The sequence below is a fragment of the Triticum urartu genome, chromosome 2, assembly GCF_003073215.2.
Source record: "Triticum urartu cultivar G1812 chromosome 2, Tu2.1, whole genome shotgun sequence".
Taxonomy (NCBI): Eukaryota; Viridiplantae; Streptophyta; class Magnoliopsida; order Poales; family Poaceae; genus Triticum; species Triticum urartu.
In genome coordinates this window covers 66915489-66934580 of record NC_053023.1, presented here as the reverse complement: position 1 = coordinate 66934580, position 19092 = coordinate 66915489, and the positions used below count along the sequence as shown (strand labels likewise).

General features: G+C 44.6%; 1 protein-coding gene and 1 non-coding gene across 2 annotated transcripts; both read right to left on the bottom strand.

Annotated features, from left to right (window-relative positions):
- Nucleotides 1-2117: 2117 nt before the first annotated feature.
- TRNAD-GUC lies at nucleotides 2118-2191 on the bottom strand. The gene has a single exon. It is a non-coding gene; the product is annotated as a tRNA-Asp (tRNA).
- A 666-nt stretch (nucleotides 2192-2857) lies between these two features.
- Nucleotides 2858-5482, bottom strand: LOC125535802 (cytochrome c oxidase subunit 2). Its single transcript, XM_048698874.1, has 2 exons — nucleotides 4859-5482; nucleotides 2858-3630 (listed from the first exon to the last, which is right to left on the bottom strand). The coding sequence occupies exons 1-2, from the start codon at nucleotides 5244-5246 to the stop codon at nucleotides 3236-3238; spliced, it is 783 nt and encodes a 260-aa protein (XP_048554831.1). The 5' UTR covers nucleotides 5247-5482; the 3' UTR covers nucleotides 2858-3235.
- Nucleotides 5483-19092: the final 13610 nt, after the last annotated feature.

Here is a 19092-nt window from a genome sequence, read left to right as displayed (position 1 = left end):
GCAAAGGGAAGAGCGGGGTTGCCGAATTGTTTCTCAGAGCCGGACGAAACATCTATCTCTATTTACAATACCCTTACCCCCAAGAAAACTTTGTCGAAAAAGGTTGTCATCGTAATAGGGATTGCACCTCAACATGGCAGCCCTCAATTCTGCCAATTGTGTGTGACTTGTACTCTTCTAGGCTTCCTCTTTGCCTCAAGTGATTAAACTCATCAACTACACCAACCACATTTCTTACCTCAAACCTCTCTACAATCTCTTGAATTCACTCTTGCCAAGATACTTGTCCCCTATTCACTAAGAAACTGTTGTACCAGCTTTCAGCTCTCCCCATAAGGTGCATAGCCGAAAGTTCTACCTTGTACCAATCCGTAACTTGGTACACCGAAAAGTAATGTTCACACTTTTGTATCCAAGACCTGGCCCTTCAAATATTGGAAAAGAAACTCTAGGAGGTTGATGTATCTGCTGCCCATATTGATATTGATTTTGCGGCCTTTGTTCTTGCAGGTATTGGTACGGGTCATGCTGTTGAGTTGGAAGCGGTTGGTTAAGGTAAGTATATATTGGCACTTCTGGTTTCATGGAATTTCCAGCATAGGGCAAAAGTATTGGTTGGGAAAATGGGATATTTGGTATTGAATTGGGTCTTGGTTGTGGTGGTGGAGGTGCAGGATTAGGTCTAATATTATCATGTTTTGAGCTGTGAGGAAGGCCATAGGTGGCTGGAAACAAGTGTTCGTGCCAAGGTTTTGAGGGGGATAGAGAGGGTTATTTTTGTGATTGGGTCTTTTAGTTGCTTTGCTACTAGAGGTCTAGGTGGTCAGGGGTTTAAAGGTCTGGAATAGGTGTGAGTGGTGGTCGTATTCAGTACCAATGGTACGGTAATTGGAGGTTCAGGCGGTTCAGGCCTAGGATAAGAGCTAGAGGCTTGTTGAGGGGTAGCCATGGTTTCAGCTTCACTGGCAACAGCTGGTAGGGACATTTGTTGTGGTGTTCTAGGAAAATGAACCATATTGCCCCTAGTTGTGTTAATCGAGCTATGCTCTTCTTCAACGCTCCGCGCCTTCAAAAAAGTAGTTTTGTTGCTTGCGCTTTAATTTAGGAGTTTCAACTTAACTAGCATATGTGCATTTTGGGTTGTTGGCATATGTCGGCTACATACTGGATGCTTTTCCATCATTGTTCGACTTGCACAGAAACAATGGGTCCCTTCTGGTTTCTTTTTCTCCCTCCAAGTTTGTTCTTCACTGTAATGTGTGTCAACTCAACAAGAGTGAGCACACCCTTCCTGCTGGTCTTCTTCAACCTCTGTCTGTTCCATTACAACCTGGGTCTTCTATTTCAATGGATTTTCTTGAGGCACTCCCCAAGTTTTATGGTTATAGCTCAATACTTGTGGTCGTGGACCGTTTCACTGGCTCATTTCATTCCTCTATCTCACCCTTTTAGCTGTATACCCTATCTTGTATCCAGTAGTAAGTCTACTCTTCTTACCCCCTCTCCTCTACCTTTTGTGGCCCATCTATTAGCTTTTTGACCATCTTTGAGTCATAGCGAGACGGCTCTATCTCTTTTCACAAGTACAGCCGTAAGTACAGTTGCGGGCGTCAACGATCAGCAGTACTGAGCTACGGAAAGTCTATCGAATTATAGCTACGGAAAGTCTATTGAAAGGACCTAATCAAAGGCTACTACAGCTATAACTGACCCGCCTATGGAATCTATTGGCTCGGCTGAACCGACATGAAATGAAAGAGAGGAAGGCGGAAGCTATTGGCAAATAGAGGGGGGATGTTCTCCGTGTCTTTTAGCCCTCACTAGATGACAACTTGCTTACTTTTCACTTCTTCTTAAGCTTGGCAGACTAGTTCCTGACTGACTTGATAGTGCGATGAGCTTACTTGCTCTAGTTCTATCCTCAGGATTTACTTACCTGAGTACCTAGCACCGAGGATCGATGTAATTTACTTTCAAAAAGATGCTGTTGATGCTAACACGCATATAAATAGATGTTCCCCACTGCTTGCTCCTCTTACCCGAATGGGGTTATATGCCTTAGTGAAACTCAGGGTAAAGTGGCAGAGGTATGACCTCGGGAAGAAAGAAAGATCGGGCGGGGAAAACGGGGTTCGAACCTGCGACTTCTGGCGTGACAGACCAGCACTCTAACCAACTGAGCTATTTCCCCCTTTCGTAACTACTGTCGATTCAACAGTCACCTACCGGTTACCTTTGTAACTATACCAAAGTAGCTGTACAACAGAATGCCCTTCGCCTTTAGTACTTTTCTTATATATATTATGTTATATACTAAATGTGTCAAAGCAATAGAACTTATTGAAAAAAAACAAGCCCATCTTTCTCAAAAAGGAAGAGAGGGTGCGCCACCCCAGAGAGAACCCCATTCTTTCAAGAAAGTTCCAATTAATTATGTAGAAAAAGAAATAAGGAAAATAGGAGTAAGCGAGTAGGGTCAACAAGATTCTAAACGAATACCATAAGTGACGGAACCGACGATGATGAAGAGATAAGGGGCGAAGGAGATTTTTTCTATTATTCCAATTCTTATTTATTGATTATCTAATTTATTTAGATCCATATTCATTTTCATTTGCAAATACAAACTCTCTTTCATTTTCTTTTTACTTTTGCGCTAAGGATAAGGGAACTGAGAAAAAAAGAGCTGGCTTGGCTGGTACATCAAGCATATGACATATTGCTTGTTCGGTGTGGTACACATATCTGTCAATGTCAATCAAGTAAGAAAATGCATTCCCACTGTCTGAGGAAAAGGTGAAGAATTGCAATTTATTGAGCTTGTAAGGCCCGTTGAAGTCCCCGAGAAAGGGTATAAATAGGGCTATAAGTAGGCCGTTTGCTATTGCAATAAGGGCTGCTCGCCTTTCCTTTTGACGGCTTGGCTTCCTATCGCTCCTATGTAGTGGTCGGCCTTAAAAGGAGTCTTCCTACCATACCATCATGCATGCCTATGTTATAGTGCGTTAAGCTTCGCCAGAAGCAAGCAAGATGATGAAGCGAAGCTTCGTAGACAAGGCTCGTTCCGTGCTTGACTTACGAGCTCGTGTAGTAAGGCCTCACCCTACTTCAATAAGGGCTTATGCACTCCACTCGTAAACGAGCGTTAGAGCTTTTTGAGCGAGCGAGCGAAGCCTTCCTGGAGCTTCCCCCTTCCCTCACCCGAGAATTGCATTTCCGCTTCAGCTTCCCCGGTTTAGTTGGTTTGGAGGATTAATTGATTGGATACCCAATCCGCATAATCTTTCAAAGTCACTGCTTCTACGACGATAGGCGTAAAGGCATGATTAGTTCCACGAATCTCACTGCACTGACCATAGTAAACTCCTTCTCGTTGTACCGAGATGGAGGTAAGATTTGAACGACCAGGTACAGCATCACATTTGACACCTGAGGAAGGTACAGCCCAACTATGAGGTACATCAGCGGGTGTTACAATCATACGTAGATGAGTTTTGGCTGGTACAACCACTCTATTGTCAACTTCTAATAAACGTGATTGACCCAATTCTGGATCATCTTCTGGAATCGTATAACTGTCAAAAGTGAGTGACTGTTCATCGGAACTGTTATAGTCCGAATACTCATAAGGTTGGGTCGACGCCCGCCTCCCCCCAAACTTGACTTGCAAGTTTCCCCGCAAAAAGCTCTCCACGCCTACTCTTATTTATAAAGAGCACTATTCTTCTTTAGTTAGGTAGTTCTCCCCCCTCTATGAGACCGTAAGACCCCGGTGGAATCGAAGGCCCGCTTACTAATAGGCAAGAGGGGACCCTTTCTCGCCCAGCCCTACCTACATCAGTGAAGCTGGAACCGAGGAAGACAATGTTCAACACACATGAGACAAAATGAAGGTATGGGACGGCCAGTTCACCACGGAAAGGGATGCTAGTCGGCTTTGGCGAAGTTGTAGGCCCCAATAGATCAGATCTCAAGAGTGATTCCTCACCTATCCTGCCAGGGGCCAAGTCGAAGGCTCGAGTATAGATTCCCTATGCTCATGTGAACGGCCGGCCCGTAGATCTAAAAGGATCCATAAAAAAGACCGGAAAGTATGTTTGTCCACGAAAAAAAACTCGTTCATGAGACCTCGAATTCCCACGTTCCAGCCTGCATTATGCCAGCAGGTCCCACCCCCAATTTCTTGAGTCACCCTTATCTAAAAAAAAAAAGGACGGAGTCTATCTAGATCATAGGATCACTGTATTCAGAGGTCAATTCTCTTTCTTTGACCTCCCACCGTTCACGACATCCCTTGCTTCTCGCAAGAACGGCTCCTCGGTGGAGGAGTAGAAGCGCTGGTCCCCTTCGGTCAAGTGCTTGTGCGTGCTCTTACCTACCGTAGGACCTCCGTCCCCGAAGCGAAGAAGGAGGAGCAGGAACAACAGGTTGTCCTCTCTTGGCCCAGTAGTTCCGCAACTACTACCGTGGTTGGTTGCCAACGGGGATCCCCCATTCCGAAAGGTAACGGGACCTGCCCTTAGGTCCAAAGTTGTATGCCACTGCTGTGGTGCCGATAGATTCACTACTGAAGCCCCGTTATCGGACATTGCAGGCTTAGCATCTATTTTTCGTATATCGCTCCACCACACCGAGAAGAGGTATGTGTACCTCCAGCAATAACAAGAATGGAACCATAGGCTCCTATGCTGGGAGCATTTCGGGGTATAGGTCTAACCACCTCAACTCCCCGTTTCTGGCATGCTATAGTTCTTTTAGTCTCTCGACGACGGGAATGGGAGATGACCGGTAAGCCAGATGCTTCGCGAACCACCGGTACATTTCGTTGCACTTAAATCACCCTCGTTAAGAGGCGCACTCCGATACCATTGATGTCCAATAGCTTTGATAGTAATGGCTGGATCTACTAATACCCCGTCCATTGAGTATAACAGAGCAAACGATGGTATAGCAATGAACAAAAGAATGACACTTGGAAATATGGTCCGAATAATTTCGATAGTAGTTCCATGAACAATCCTTTGTGGGATTGGATTAGTTTGCTCGTTGAAATGCCATAAAGCGCGAACCAACATCCGTGATACGAAAACCAAAATAAGAATGAGGAAGAAAAAGATATCGTGATGTAAGTCAATGATTCCTTGCATCATAGGTGTTGCTGCGTCTTGAGATCCTAATTGCCATGGTTCCGCAGCATCACAAAGAGCGATTGTGAGGAATCGACATGATAATGAACGAAGAATCATTGGAATTTCCCATCTTTTTCAGCTCTGCTCCCGAAAAGAGAAAGGAAAGGAGACTGATCTTGACGTCGGCGTTGGTTTTTCCAACGAAAGCCTTATTTAGCATGTAACGTGAACATGAGCGGACACCCACACAATCTCGATTGGAAGAAAAAGTACCATACCATTGTCGTTTTTAGGGCGAAAAAGAATGGGTCATCTTTGTCAATTGATAACTGAGTGAGAGAAGACAATCACATTCTTAAAGCGGTCGGTTCGCCGGATTCACAACCTTCCCCTATTGGCCGGCTGCCCGTGAAACACATAGGCTCCTATCGCATTTATCGATCGAGAATGGTCTCATCACAGAAACACTTTCTATATGTTATTTCGAGATTCGAAGAAGCAAGCAAGTTTATAGGGCATATAGTTGTTTTTTTAGGGCGAGCCAAGATCTTATCTTATTTGCAGGTCGTATAAATGAAATGATTGGAAAAATCATATAGAATTTGGAGGTGCGTAGTGTCTTACGGGGCTGGCTCACAATACAACAATTATCGCTACTGATTCCAGATAGAATGTTGATACCGGTGGAAAAGCACTTCTTTCTATGTATAGGGCAGTGAACTAAAAAAAGTGTCCTTTCTCGATACATAACATTGTATAAGTCAACCCAAGTCGCTTCTTCATCTCCGGGAATCCGGTAAGGTACTTTTGGAACACCAATGGGCATATTAGATTAATATTGTTATATTATAGTAAGAAAACTACACTTTAATATATAAACATAAGAATGGAAGAGAAAGAAAGAACCTGAGAAGAGCTTAGTTGGAACTCTTTACCGGGATCATAGGGGCTATGCTCCCCTCTCTCTGTCTCAGTCCCAGCCAACGGCATAGCAACACCTACTCTTCCTTCTGATGCAGCCTTCCTGGATCCATAATTTGGCTTCCTCGTTTATTGATTGCTTGCAATCGCCACAACACCATTGAGTGAGCGTCATAGAATCCTCAAGGCGTGAAGTAGAAGTTCTTCGAACCTTGATTGTGTGTGTTCGTGCCCACTCCAATAGAGCATTTGGCCCTGTGAGCTTTGACTACGAAAGCTACCTATGTCAATCAGTATAGCCACTAGAGGGATTGGAACAGGTATATTCCTTCTCAGACAGTACTTTAAGACAAACACGGTTCACAAGGTGGATTTTCTATCTATTAGTTGACTACGGAGCTTCCTCATCCCGACCTATCTATATGTGAAAAGCTCTCCGCCAGAATCTTCGTAGTAGTAAGTCGTGGGTTACAAGCTGTCCCTTCCTCAAACCACCCCGCAATAGATATAGGGTTTACCAACCTCAGGCATGGACATAGACACCAGATCATTTTGATAGAAATGAGGTAGACTGGAAGCTGAAGCCAATAGACCAATGGAACTAATCAATCACTTGCTTTCCCGAACTGGACAGCAGGATTTTATCAGCACTGGACTTGAATCGCGTCGATGACTCTAATCTTTAGAGACAGAAGCAGATGGGAGAAGGTTGGATATGGATCATGATCAAGTCTACCTCGTAAGCCACTTAAAGATCTTTGAGCAGCTCGAGAGAGAAATCCGTCTTCATTGGTACAAAATAACCTTCGCCCCCCTTTTTTGTTATGGGATGGTGGTTCCTGTCTATCAACTAAGGTTATAAATTGATTCTATAAGAATCTAGTAGATCACGCACCTATTGTATTTAGTGTGATCTTGTGGGAGAGTAAGGAATCGCACCCTTAGCGTGAGGGGAATAGCCGGTTTCCTTTCCTTAACTAGACTACCTTACGGTAGCTCGACTGGGCACGTCAACGTATGTATTCTGTCTTCCCAATCAAACATTAGTCATTGCAGCTATTTCATCTGGTCTACTAGAGTAGAGAGATCTCTCACTTCACTGCACATCACACTAACTAATAGCTAGCCGCCTCACGGATCACCTTATTATGTGCAGCTAAAGCGGGGTGTGTGCATTGTTCAACTAGAGCCGAGGAGGACAAAAGAATAAGGAACAATAGGTTCGCTACCCGATTTCAATAGTTTCCTTGATTTGAAATCAATCCAATATCCTTTCGAGAATCTAGAGTGATATCAACAACCTCCTAGTTGAAGTACAGACGAGGAAGCAGCCTATTAGTTTTAGTCCAGTCCAGGAAAGGAATGCAATCGATTCAATTCATTCCCCAATTTCAGGCTTGGTGCTGCGCATTATTAAGAATATCATATAGGAAGATGGACTAGCTCGAGACCTTGGCTTCAACCAATCAATTGAATCTTGGACACATTGAATTCTTAGATATTGCTTAAGGGATCACCACATATATTTCTCAGATTATCATGTCTGTCTCGTCTTGCTATTTCCATCGACCAACCATGAGAGTGTTAATCAACTCCACCTGGAGGAAGTGTCAAAGGCGTCTGTCTATAAGTTATCGATAGATCGAACAAACCTAAAGGATCTGGTGGTTGTGTAATTGTAAGATTACTGATCATCGGATACGGATCTAGTTAACACCTTTTAACACTGACGCCATATTGGTGCCCGGAGGCGAGTGGCGAGGAGCACCGGCCACAACGAGATGGAAGGGGTGGTGCTGGAGGTGGAGGACATCGCCAAGGCGGCGCTGTACCTGGCGTCCGACGACTCCAAGTACGTCAACGGCCACAACCTCGCACGCCGCCAGCCTTCCTTGTATTTTTTTTCTAGTTGCTAGTCTTATGCCAATGATCTTATACACCTTTTAACACTGACGCCATATTGGTGCCCGGAGGCAAGTAGCGAGGAGCATCGGCCACAACGAGATGGAAGGGGTGGTGCTGGAGGTGAAGGACATCGCCAAGGCGGCGCTGTACCTGGCGTCCGACGACTCCAAGTACGTGGCCAGCCTTCCTTGTATTTCTTTTTCTAGTTGCTAGTCTTATGCCAATGATCTTATACACCTTTTAACACTGACGCCATATTGGTGCCCGGAGGCGAGTGGCGAGGAGCACCGGCCACAACGAGATGGAAGGGGTGGTGCTGGAGGTGGAGGACATCGCCAAGGCGGCGCTGTACCTGGCTTCCGACGACTCCAAGTACGTCAACGGCCACAACCTCGCACGCCGCCAGCCTTCCTTGTATTTTTTTCTAGTTGCTAGTCTTATGCCAATGATCTTATACACCTTTTAACACTGACGCCATATTGGTGCCCGGAGGCGAGTAGCAAGGAGCACCGGCCACAACGAGATGGAAGGGGTGGTGCTGGAGGTGGAGGACATCGCCAAGGCGGCGCTGTACCTGGCTTCCGACGACTCCAAGTACGTCAACGGCCACAACCTCGCACGCCGCCAGCCTTCCTTGTATTTTTTTCTAGTTGCTAGTCTTATGCCAATGATCTTATACACCTTTTAACACTGACGCCATATTGGTGCCCGGAGGCGAGTAGCAAGGAGCATCGGCCACAACGAGATGGAAGGGGTGGTGCTGGAGGTGGAGGACATCGCCAAGGCGGCGCTGTACCTGGCGTCCGACGACTCCAAGTACGTGGCCAGCCTTCCTTGTATTTCTTTTTCTAGTTGCTAGTCTTATGCCAATGATCTTATACACCTTTTAACACTGACGCCATATTGGTTCCCGGAGGCGAGTGGCGAGGAGCACTGGCCACAACGAGATGGAAGGGGTGGTGCTGGAGGTGGAGGACATCGCCAAGGCGGCGCTATACCTGGCGTCCGACGACTCCAAGTACGTCAACGGCCACCACCTCGCACGCCGCCAGCCTTCCTTGTATTTTCTTTTCTAGTTGCTAGTCTTATGCCAATGATCTTATACACCTTTTAACACTGACGCCATATTGGTGCCCGGAGGCGAGTAGCGAGGAGCACCGGCCACAACGAGATGGAAGGGGTGGTGCTGGAGGTGGAGGACATCGCCAAGGCGGCGTTGTACCTGGCGTCCGACGACTCCAAGTACGTGGCCAGCCTTCCTTGTATTTCTTTTTCTAGTTGCTAGTCTTATGCCAATGATCTTATACACCTTTTAACACTGACGCCATATTGGTGCCCGGAGGCGAGTGGCGAGGAGCACCGGCCACAACGAGATGGAAGGGGTGGTGCTGGAGGTGGAGGACATCGCCAAGGCGGCGTTGTACCTGGCGTCCGACGACTCCAAGTACGTGGCCAGCCTTCCTTGTATTTTTTCTTTCTAGTTGCTAGTCTTATGCCAATGATCTTATACACCTTTTAACACCGACGCCATATTGGTGCCCGGAGGCGAGCGGCGAGGAGCACCGGCCACAACGAGATGGAAGGGGTGGTGCTGGAGGTGGAGGACATCGCCATATACACCTTTTAACACTGACGCCATATTGGTGCCCGGAGGCGAGTGGCGAGGAGCACCGGCCACAACGAGATGGAAGGGGTGGTGCTGGAGGTGGAGGACATCGCCAAGGCGGCACTGTACCTGGCGTCCGACGACTCCAAGTACGTCAACGGCCACAACCTCGCACGCCGCCAGCCTTCCTTGTATTTTTTTTCTAGTTGCTAGTCTTATGCCAACGATCTTATACACCTTTTAACACTGACGCCATATTGGTGCCCGGAGGCGAGTGGCGAGGAGCACCGGCCACAACGAGATGGAAGGGGTGGTGCTGGAGGTGGAGGACATCGCCAAGGCGGCGTTGTACCTGGCGTCCGACGACTCCAAGTACGTCAACGGCCACAACCTCGCGCGCCGCCAGCCTTCCTTGTATTTTTTCTTTCTAGTTGCTAGTCTTATGCCAATGATCTTATACACCTTTTAACACCGACGCCATATTGGTGCCTGGAGGCGAGCGGCGAGGAGCACCGGCCACAACGAGATGGAAGGGGTGGTGCTGGAGGTGGAGGACATCGCCAAGGCGGCGCTGTAACTGGCGTCCGACGACTCCAAGTACGTCAACGGCCACAACCTCGCGCGCCGCCAGCCTTCCTTATATTTTTTTTTTCTAGTTGCTAGTCTTATGCCAATGATCTTATACACCTTTTAACACTGACGCCATATTGGTGCCCGGAGGCGAGCGGCGAGGAGCACCGGCCACAACGAGATGGAAGGGGTGGTGCTGGAGGTGGAGGACATCGCCAAGGCGGCGCTGTACCTGGCGTCCGACGACTCCAAGTACGTCAACGGCCACAACCTCGCGTGTCGCCAGCCTTCCTTGTATTTTTTTTCTAGTTGCTAGTCTTATGCCAATGATCTTATACACCTTTTAACACTGACGCCATATTGGTGCCCGGAGGCGAGCGGCGAGGAGCACCGGCCACAACGAGATGGAAGGGGTGGTGCTGGAGGTGGAGGACATCGCCAAGGCGGCGCTGTACCTGGCGTCCGACGACTCCAAGTACGTCAACGGCCACAACCTCGTCGTCGACGGCTGGTTCACGGTGGGGAAGGCACCCAACATGCCGGCACCGGCACAATGAAGGGACACAATTAGAGTCAGCGTATTGCTCTACCGGAACAAATCTGTTTATTTCTTTTCTTTTCTTGCGGGTGAAATCTGTTTATTTCTTCAGCATTGCCAAAGAAAACCTTCGTGATGAATGAACTGTATCACTTCAAAAATATATCTCGTAGACTTTTTTAAATTTTGCAAGGGAATTGGACGTTGACTTATGAAACACATCCCTAGGGCTCCACAATCAACACACTCCACCACAGTGTTTAGAGATGTGCTTGGAAAACTAAATCAAAATAAGCACATTGTTTTGTGGCGTGGGGGATAAAAGCCAAGTTTATTCATCAAACTCAGAAGGTCTAGGATACAGTTTACGTCGTGAGGTAGGCCAAATCAGACGTGACGTCCCTGTTCTAGAGAAAGCGAGAACTTGGCTAGAGTGTGTGCCTCAAAGTTAATAGCACGACTCTTAAAAACAAAATTACATTGAACCTGAACTGCTTTAAACTTTATCTCACTATGTCGCACACTAACCTAAATAGCGTACGTGGACGTCCACTTAAACACATTGCAATTCTAAAAAAAAGTAAATAAAAACGCAGCCAGCCAACCAAAGCCCACAAAACCCAGGGGCCGGCACAAACAAATCCAATCTCCTTTCTAACGCCGCCGCCATGCCCTAGGCCTCGCAGCGCCGGTCTCGCTCACATCCACCCCGCGCCTCCTGCGGCCAGTGTCCCCCGATGCAGTTGGTTTGTCGGTGTCGAGCCCAAGAACGCTCGATTGGAGGCGACGAGGTCACCCGATGCAACGGCGCGGTGGAGTTCATGGGCGGGTCGAGATCCGCCAGCATTCGTTGTTGACCAATCGTCTCGACAATCGATTGCAGAACTCTAATCACCAGTTTCACCATTCACCGTTGACAAAAAAAATCACAAATTTCTTAACAATTCATATAAAGTAAAAAAAATCACAAATTTGAATAAGTTCATCAATTTGAAAAGTTAAGGAATATGAAAAAAACTGCACGGCATATGGGAAAAAGTTCATGAAATTGGAAAAAAATCACGAAACCAATTTTTTTCCAAATTTGAAAAAAATGCATAAATATTTTTTTACAAAATTTGGGAAGTTTTTAACTTTGTATAAACTACGCGAAATTGAAAACCAAATCGTGAATTTGACAAAAAGTTCACGGATTTGAAATTGTTTGTAATTTTCCAAAAACTGCGAAATGAAACAAATCATGAAATATTTAGATTTCTACAAACGATAAATAATAATAAAAAAAAAAAACAAGAAAGAGGAAAAAACAAAAGGAAAAAAATTGGTAAAATCAAACAAAGCAAAAAAACAGAGAAAATCGGCCTAGAAAACAGCAAAAAACACTTCAAGCGCGAGACTTTAGGACATCTCGCTGAAGGCAGCCGTCCGATTGGGCCGGGCCACCGCGGACACAGCCCTCAAGCCCTTTTTCTCTCTCTTTATCTATTCTTTTTAAGTTTCATTATTTTACTTTTGATTATATTTCGAAATCTTCTGAGTATGTTCATTATAAAAATCACTTTTTTATACATAAGTTACGAAAATATTAACCATGCATTAAAAAATTGTAATTGTGTATAGAAAATAATGTATACAGAAAATGTACAATGCGTATGGGACGAGGAAACAAAAAATACTATAAGTTTACAAATGTTTTCTAAAAATGTTAATCAGGGCCTAAAAGATATTAAACGTGTAAGAAAAGACTTTTCAGATGTATACATTAAATGTATACAAAAATTTAAAATGTGTATGAAAAAATGTAGAAATCAAAAAATACTATAGGTTCCAATTTGTTTGATTTTTTAATCATGCATTTAAAATGTTAAATGTGTATAGAAAAAATGGTTCCGCTGTATACATAAATGTACAATATGTAAGGAAAAACATAGTCATCACAATATATAAGTTTTCAAAATTGCTAATCATGTATTTTGACAATGTTTAACGTGTATATAAAAATGCTGCTGATGTATAAAAAAATGTAGAATGTATAAGGAAAAATTAGAAATAAAATCTATGTTGTAAAAAATTTTAATCATTAGAAAATATCAAACATTTGTACATAAAATCTTCCTGGTGTATACAAAAAATTTAAAATATTTATTGAAGAATAGGCAATAAAAATATATGTTTTGAAAATGTTGATCATCTATTTTTAAAATGCTAAGCATATATAAAAAAAATTTCTGGCCTATACGAAAAATATACAAAGAAAATAATACAAACCTATAAAAATCTAAAGGAACACACAAAAAAACAAATGAAACAAGAAAAGAAAAGAAAAAAAACTAGTAAAAATTAATAAAAAAACATGGATAAAATATAAATAAATAACTGGTCAAACTTTGAAAGAGACGAACAAAAAGGATGAAAAAGTAGTAAACCGAAGAAAACCAATGAGTAAAACCAGCAAAAGAAAAGAAAAAGGAAATAAATGGATGAAGCCGTATGTAAAACGAGTGAGCGAAGGACTGAACTAGCAAGCGAGCGACAGCGCTAATGGGCCGTCCTATACGTGAGAGCCGTTCAGGCGAGACAGATGCTAATCTCGCTATAAGAGAGATAGACATCGCTAATGGGCCGTCCTATACGTGAGAGCCGTTCAGGCAAGACAGATGCTAATCTCGCTATAAGAGAGATAGCATTCACGAGCTTGTAGATTGTTTCCAAAATCGATGGGGGAAGAGAGATAATGTGCCTACAGGCCATTTAACATTTTTTTTAACACAGTACATACACAAGTGCTCATATAAACGCGCATACAAACTGTAGGCGCCTCGTAGTCGATGGGAACATCTCCTTCCACTAAAAACGTATCGTCGGAATTTTTAAAATAAATCCAGGATAAATGCGAGCACCAGGATTTGAATCCTAGTGGGTTGGGAATACCATTGTTCACCTAACCATCTCAACCAGAAGACGTGTTGAGTGTGAGTGTTGTACCAATTGACCTGTAATTAACGCTATAGGCGCCACATAGGATTTGGTATGTCCGCCTTGCTTGCATTCCTCTCCACCCTGCCTTTTTGGGTTGTGCTGATAGTTGGGATCTTCGGATGTTAATATAGTAGTTTGACTGTTCCACTCATAAAAAAACTCAATAAATAAATAAACAAAAACTTATAAAAAAACATTCCACTCCAACATAAAAATAAGAAAATAGCTTGGCCGTTTACTTGTGAATCACTTGTATAGGACTCCAAGCGTCTGACATAAAGAAACAGATATAAGATTCTTATATTTGTATTTGGTAATAACTTGTTATTCCCCCTGGTCCTACTTAATCTAGTGCCTATGGACGATAAGGAGTTTTCCCTATTCACTGTCATGATCCATGCGCTCATGCCACCCCTTCAACCCACCCCTCAAAGCCCCTGCAACCTGCCGTCATGAGATAGGCCCCATTTCAGAGTTTGGCACAAGATCTTTGATTTCGCCTGCTGGGCCTTGACTTTGTCCTATGGTTGATGCATGGTAACCCATGTGGTTTTGTTTTGGTTTCAGTACTCCCAATTTTTTTTAAAATACTTCACATAATAGGTTCTGGACCAGCAATTACTGGTGTATATTTTATGTGATACAAAATTGATATCATTGGATTCATATTAGAAACAACTTATTTATGCTCAGGACGTTGTGTCATACTCCCTCCTTCCCATTGTATTAGGCGCCTAAGTGTTTCACACAAGATTTAACGCATAGTGGTTTTTTTTTGAGTCGTACAGTTGCACGAGGAAAAGACTCCACGACCCATTTGACCGATACAGTTTTCCAGCCTCAACACCTCTCATGCGCTCAAAATGGTTGGTTGGATAGCTAACCGTACAAGAGAAAATAGGTGAGGAAAAAATCGTGGCAACCGTACAAGAGAGCTAAAGCGCCTTGATTTGGGGATTTTTTTTTTTAGAAAAACTAAGACACCTTAGATAATGGGAAGGAGGGAGTAAAAATCACAACTTAGTACTATTGCAATTATTGGTCAAAGACTTGTCACAAATTTAAAACACAGGAAGCATAAACCAAGATCTATATGGTGCAACCAGCCCAGCAGAGTTCATGTCTTAGACTTGACACAAGTGTTCATGTTCTTCTGAATTTATTTCGGATCTTCCGGCGATGTTCGGTCAGTGAGAGGAGCCGTTCCCGTCGACTGTAATGCGCATGTGGTGACTTCAATTTTAAAATGATGTGCCGACTCGGTAACTCGAAGATGCTCATAAGGGTAAGATGTGTTTGCATGAGTGCGTTGAGTGTATGTGCATGTATGTAAGCGTATGTGTTAAAAAAAACTTAAACCAAGATGACGCTATAGGTAGTCCTCGACACACACAAAAAAGGTTGGCACCTAACGGTAGTTTGATATCGTCTAGGACACGTTTAGATGTGACATAATTATGTCACATCTAACATGACATCACCCTGTTTGTAGCCTCCCGATCGCCCCTGTTCTTGTTCTATCGTTCGATTGTTTGTCACCCAGTCGTTCAATTGTTTGTCGTTGCTCGTCCTTTTTTGTTGGACGCTTCCAGGGCTGGGCCGTCCTCTCCCCCTCCACCACCCCCACACTCTCGGCAAGTTTCCTGGGCCTAGGCCTTGTGTTTGTGGGCTTAATTTGTTTGTTTGTTGTAAAAAAAAGCTTGGGACCAGATGTAGGACTTGGCAAAATTGCTTGAATCCAGAGTTCTTCACAAGCTCCATTCTGTAATTGCTTTTGCAAACACTGTCGACTATCTTGGAAGAACACCCTATGCTAAATCTGCTATACGCACTTGCTCTTCCTTTATTCAAACATTCTTGGGTTGTTCCCATGTGAGCCCTTGACCTCTGATAATCAAGCAAAAAAGACAAGTTAAAATTAGTAATTCAGCTCTATCAAACAAAAAAGTACTTGGCATGATAACACACTACTTATAATAAAAAAAACCGATGGCGTGGTAGGTAAAAGATGTTAATTGAAATAAAAAACAATTTACCTTCCTGCTTTGCTCCTTCAAAACATTCCTCCCATGTTTACTCTCATCGCTCTTTTGCAGCTGCATACAAAAAAACCAAAATAACAAAAAAGAAAATTAGGCTCTTATAGAACAGATTATATTCGAACAAGACTGAACTTATGAAGGCAAAAAAGAAGCACGAAAACACAAAAAAGTTTGGTGCGGTGAAAAATGATTTACCATTTTCTGATACCATCAAGCAACATGCCATCTGATGCATCCGTTTCTGTTAAATCAATATTAGAGGCCTCAACTTCAGAAACATTGCCATGAAAAGTTTGGTCCAGTTCTTCAATGATGATATTGCTCTCTGAATTTTGATGGTTGGTATCTCTGCTTACATCCCCCTGTGAAAAGAAACAAGAATAGATAAACAAAGAATTTTGAAGAATAGTCAAGTATGAACTGAGCACGGAAAAATTGTTGTAATCGTATTGTGACAAGCACGTACATAATTAGACATATTAGGAGGAACCAGCCAATGGGAAAAAAATTGAATGTCTAAAATCAGAAATGAAAACAAGAGGAAAAAGTATATATAATCCCCTAGAATCGGAGTTGTATGACTCCTAGGGTTGCATGTCTGAATCACAACAAAATTCATTTCTGGAAAAACAAAAGTATGTGACTGACCACTGAGAATTTCAAACTGACCAGGGAGAGAATTACAACCTCAATCAAGCAAAAAAAATCCGCCTTAGATGGACACAAATTCAGTATGAATGAACAAAAAAATAGTCTGTATAACCAACACACTATTAATTTCAGTCTGCATGAAGTCCGGGTCTCCCCTGCTCAAAAGTTTCACATAAGCCTAGAAGGATGCTACTAATTACACCTAAATCACCCCCTGCCACATAACCACGCTCTTAAATTTTCAGAAATTCTATGATACTCTGAATCTAACAAATTCAGTCTTATTGAACAAATTCTGAGTATGTAACAGATTCGGTCTCTATCAAAATTGCAGTTATATTAAAACAAACTAGAAATCTTTTTTTTCTTTAGGGGTTTCATGAAAAAGTACCTTGTAAATTTTTATTACATCAAAAAAGGAAAAAAAAACTATCAAAAATGGAATAATTGTAAATGGGGACCCTCAACAAACACACACACACCCTTTGTGAGTCAATGGTTGCCTTGCAATTGGGGCCACGACAAAACACACACACACACACACACCTAGTTGCGAGTCGTTACTCGGCTTGCAACTGGGGAGTCTCGACAAACACACGCACGCACACACACACACACCCCCTTAGTTGCGAGTCGATGATGGACTTGCAACTTGGGGCCATGACAAAACACACACACACACCCTAGTTGCGAGTCGATGGTCGACATGCAAGTGGGGACCATCAACAAACACACACACTCATACTTGCGAGTCGATGGTGGACATGCAACTGGGGACCCTCGAAAAACACACACACCCTTAGTTGCGAGTCGATGGTCAGCTTGAAACTGGGGGCGACGACAAAACACACACACCCTAGTTGTGAGTCGACGGTCAGCTTGCAACTGGGGGGGGGGGGCTAAACAAACACACACCCCACCTAGTTACGAGTCGATGGTTGACATGCAACTGGGGACCCTTGACAAAACACACACCCCTAGTTGCGAGCTGGTGGTCGGCTTGCAACTAGGGACCCTCGATAAACACACACACCCTTAGTTGCGAGTCGATGGTTAACTTGCAACTGGGGGCCATGACAAAACACACACACACCCTAGTTGCAAGTCGAGGGGAGTCTCGACAAACACGCACACACCCTTAGTTGCGAGTCGATGGTCGACTTGCAACTGGGGACTCTCGAGAAACACACGCACGCTTAGTTGCGAGTCGATGGTGGGCTTGCAACTAGGGGCCATGACAAAACACACACCCCCTAGTTGCGAGTTAATGGTTGACATGCAACTAGGGTCCCTCGACAAACAAAAACACACCCCCCTAATCGTGATTCGATGCTCGGCTTGCAACTGGTGATTCTCGACACACACACACACACCCTTAGTTGCGAGTCGATAGTCGGCTTGCAATCAGGGGGTCCCAAAAAAACACCCCCGAGTTGCGAGTCACTGGTCGACATGCAACTAGGGACCCTCAACAAAACACACACCCCTAGTCGTGAGTCGATGGTCGGCTTGCAACTTGGGACTCTCGACAAACACACACACCCTTAGTTGCGAGTCGATGGTCGGCTTACAACTTGGGACTCTCGACAAACACACACACACACACACACCCTTAGTTGCGAGTCGATGTCGATGATCGACTTGCAACTGGGGGCCACGACAAAACACACACACCCTAGTTGCGAGTCGAAGTTCGGCATGCAATTGGGAACCCACAACACACACACACACACACACCTAGTTGCGAGTCGATGCTCGGCTTGCAACTAGGGAGTCTCGACAAACACACACACACACACCCATAGTTGCAAGTCGATGCTCGGCTTGCAACTGGGGACTCTCGACAAACACACACACCCCCTTAATTGCGAGTCAATGGTGGGCTTGCAATCGGGGGCCATGACAAAACACACACCGCCTAGTTGCGAGTTGATGGTTGACATGCAACTGGGACCTTCGACAAACAAAAACAAACCCCCTCTAGTCGTGATTCGATACTCGGCTTGCAACTGGGGTCTCTCGACAAACAGACACACACCCTTAGTTCTGAGTCGATGGTCGACTTGCAACTGGAGGCTAGGACAAAACACACACACCCTAGTTGCGAGTCGATGGTCGACATGCAACTGGGAATCCTCGACACACACACACACACTTAGTTGCGAGTCGGTGCTCGGCTTGCAACTCGGGGCCCTCGATAAGAACACACACCCATAGTTGCGAGTCGATGCTCGGCTTGCAACTGGGGACTCTCAACAAACACACACACACACCCTTAGTTGCGAGTCGATGGTGGGCTTGCAACTGGGGCCCATGACAAAACACACACCCCTAGTTGTGAGTCGATGGTTGACATGCAATTGGGGACCCTTGACAAACAAAAACAAACAACCTCTAGTCGTGATTCGATGCTCGGCTTGCAACTGGGGACTCTCGACAAACACACACACACACCCTTAGTTGTGAATCGATGGTCGGCTTGCAACCAAAGGCCCCGAAAAAACACTCGCCCCCTGGTTGCGAGTTACTGGTCGACGTGCAACTGGGGACCCTCAACAAAACACACACCCCTAGTTGCGAGTCGATGTTTGACATGCAACCAGGGACTCTCGACAAACACACACACACACACACCCTTAGTTGCGAGTCGGTGGTCGGCTTACAAGTGGGGTCCCTGACAAAACACACACACACACCCTAGTTGCGTGTCGATGGTCGGCTTCCAATTGGGGACACTCGAGAAACAAAAAC

Bases quoted from the DNA above. Each gene is read 5' to 3' on its own strand.
- LOC125535802 (XM_048698874.1), bottom strand. From the start codon at position 5,246: ATGATTCTTCGTTCATTATCATGTCGATTCCTCACAATCGCTCTTTGT. The intron at 3,631-4,858 runs GTGCGCCTCTTA...CGTCGACCCAAC, and splicing joins TGGACATCAATGGTATCGGA to CTTATGAGTATTCGGACTAT.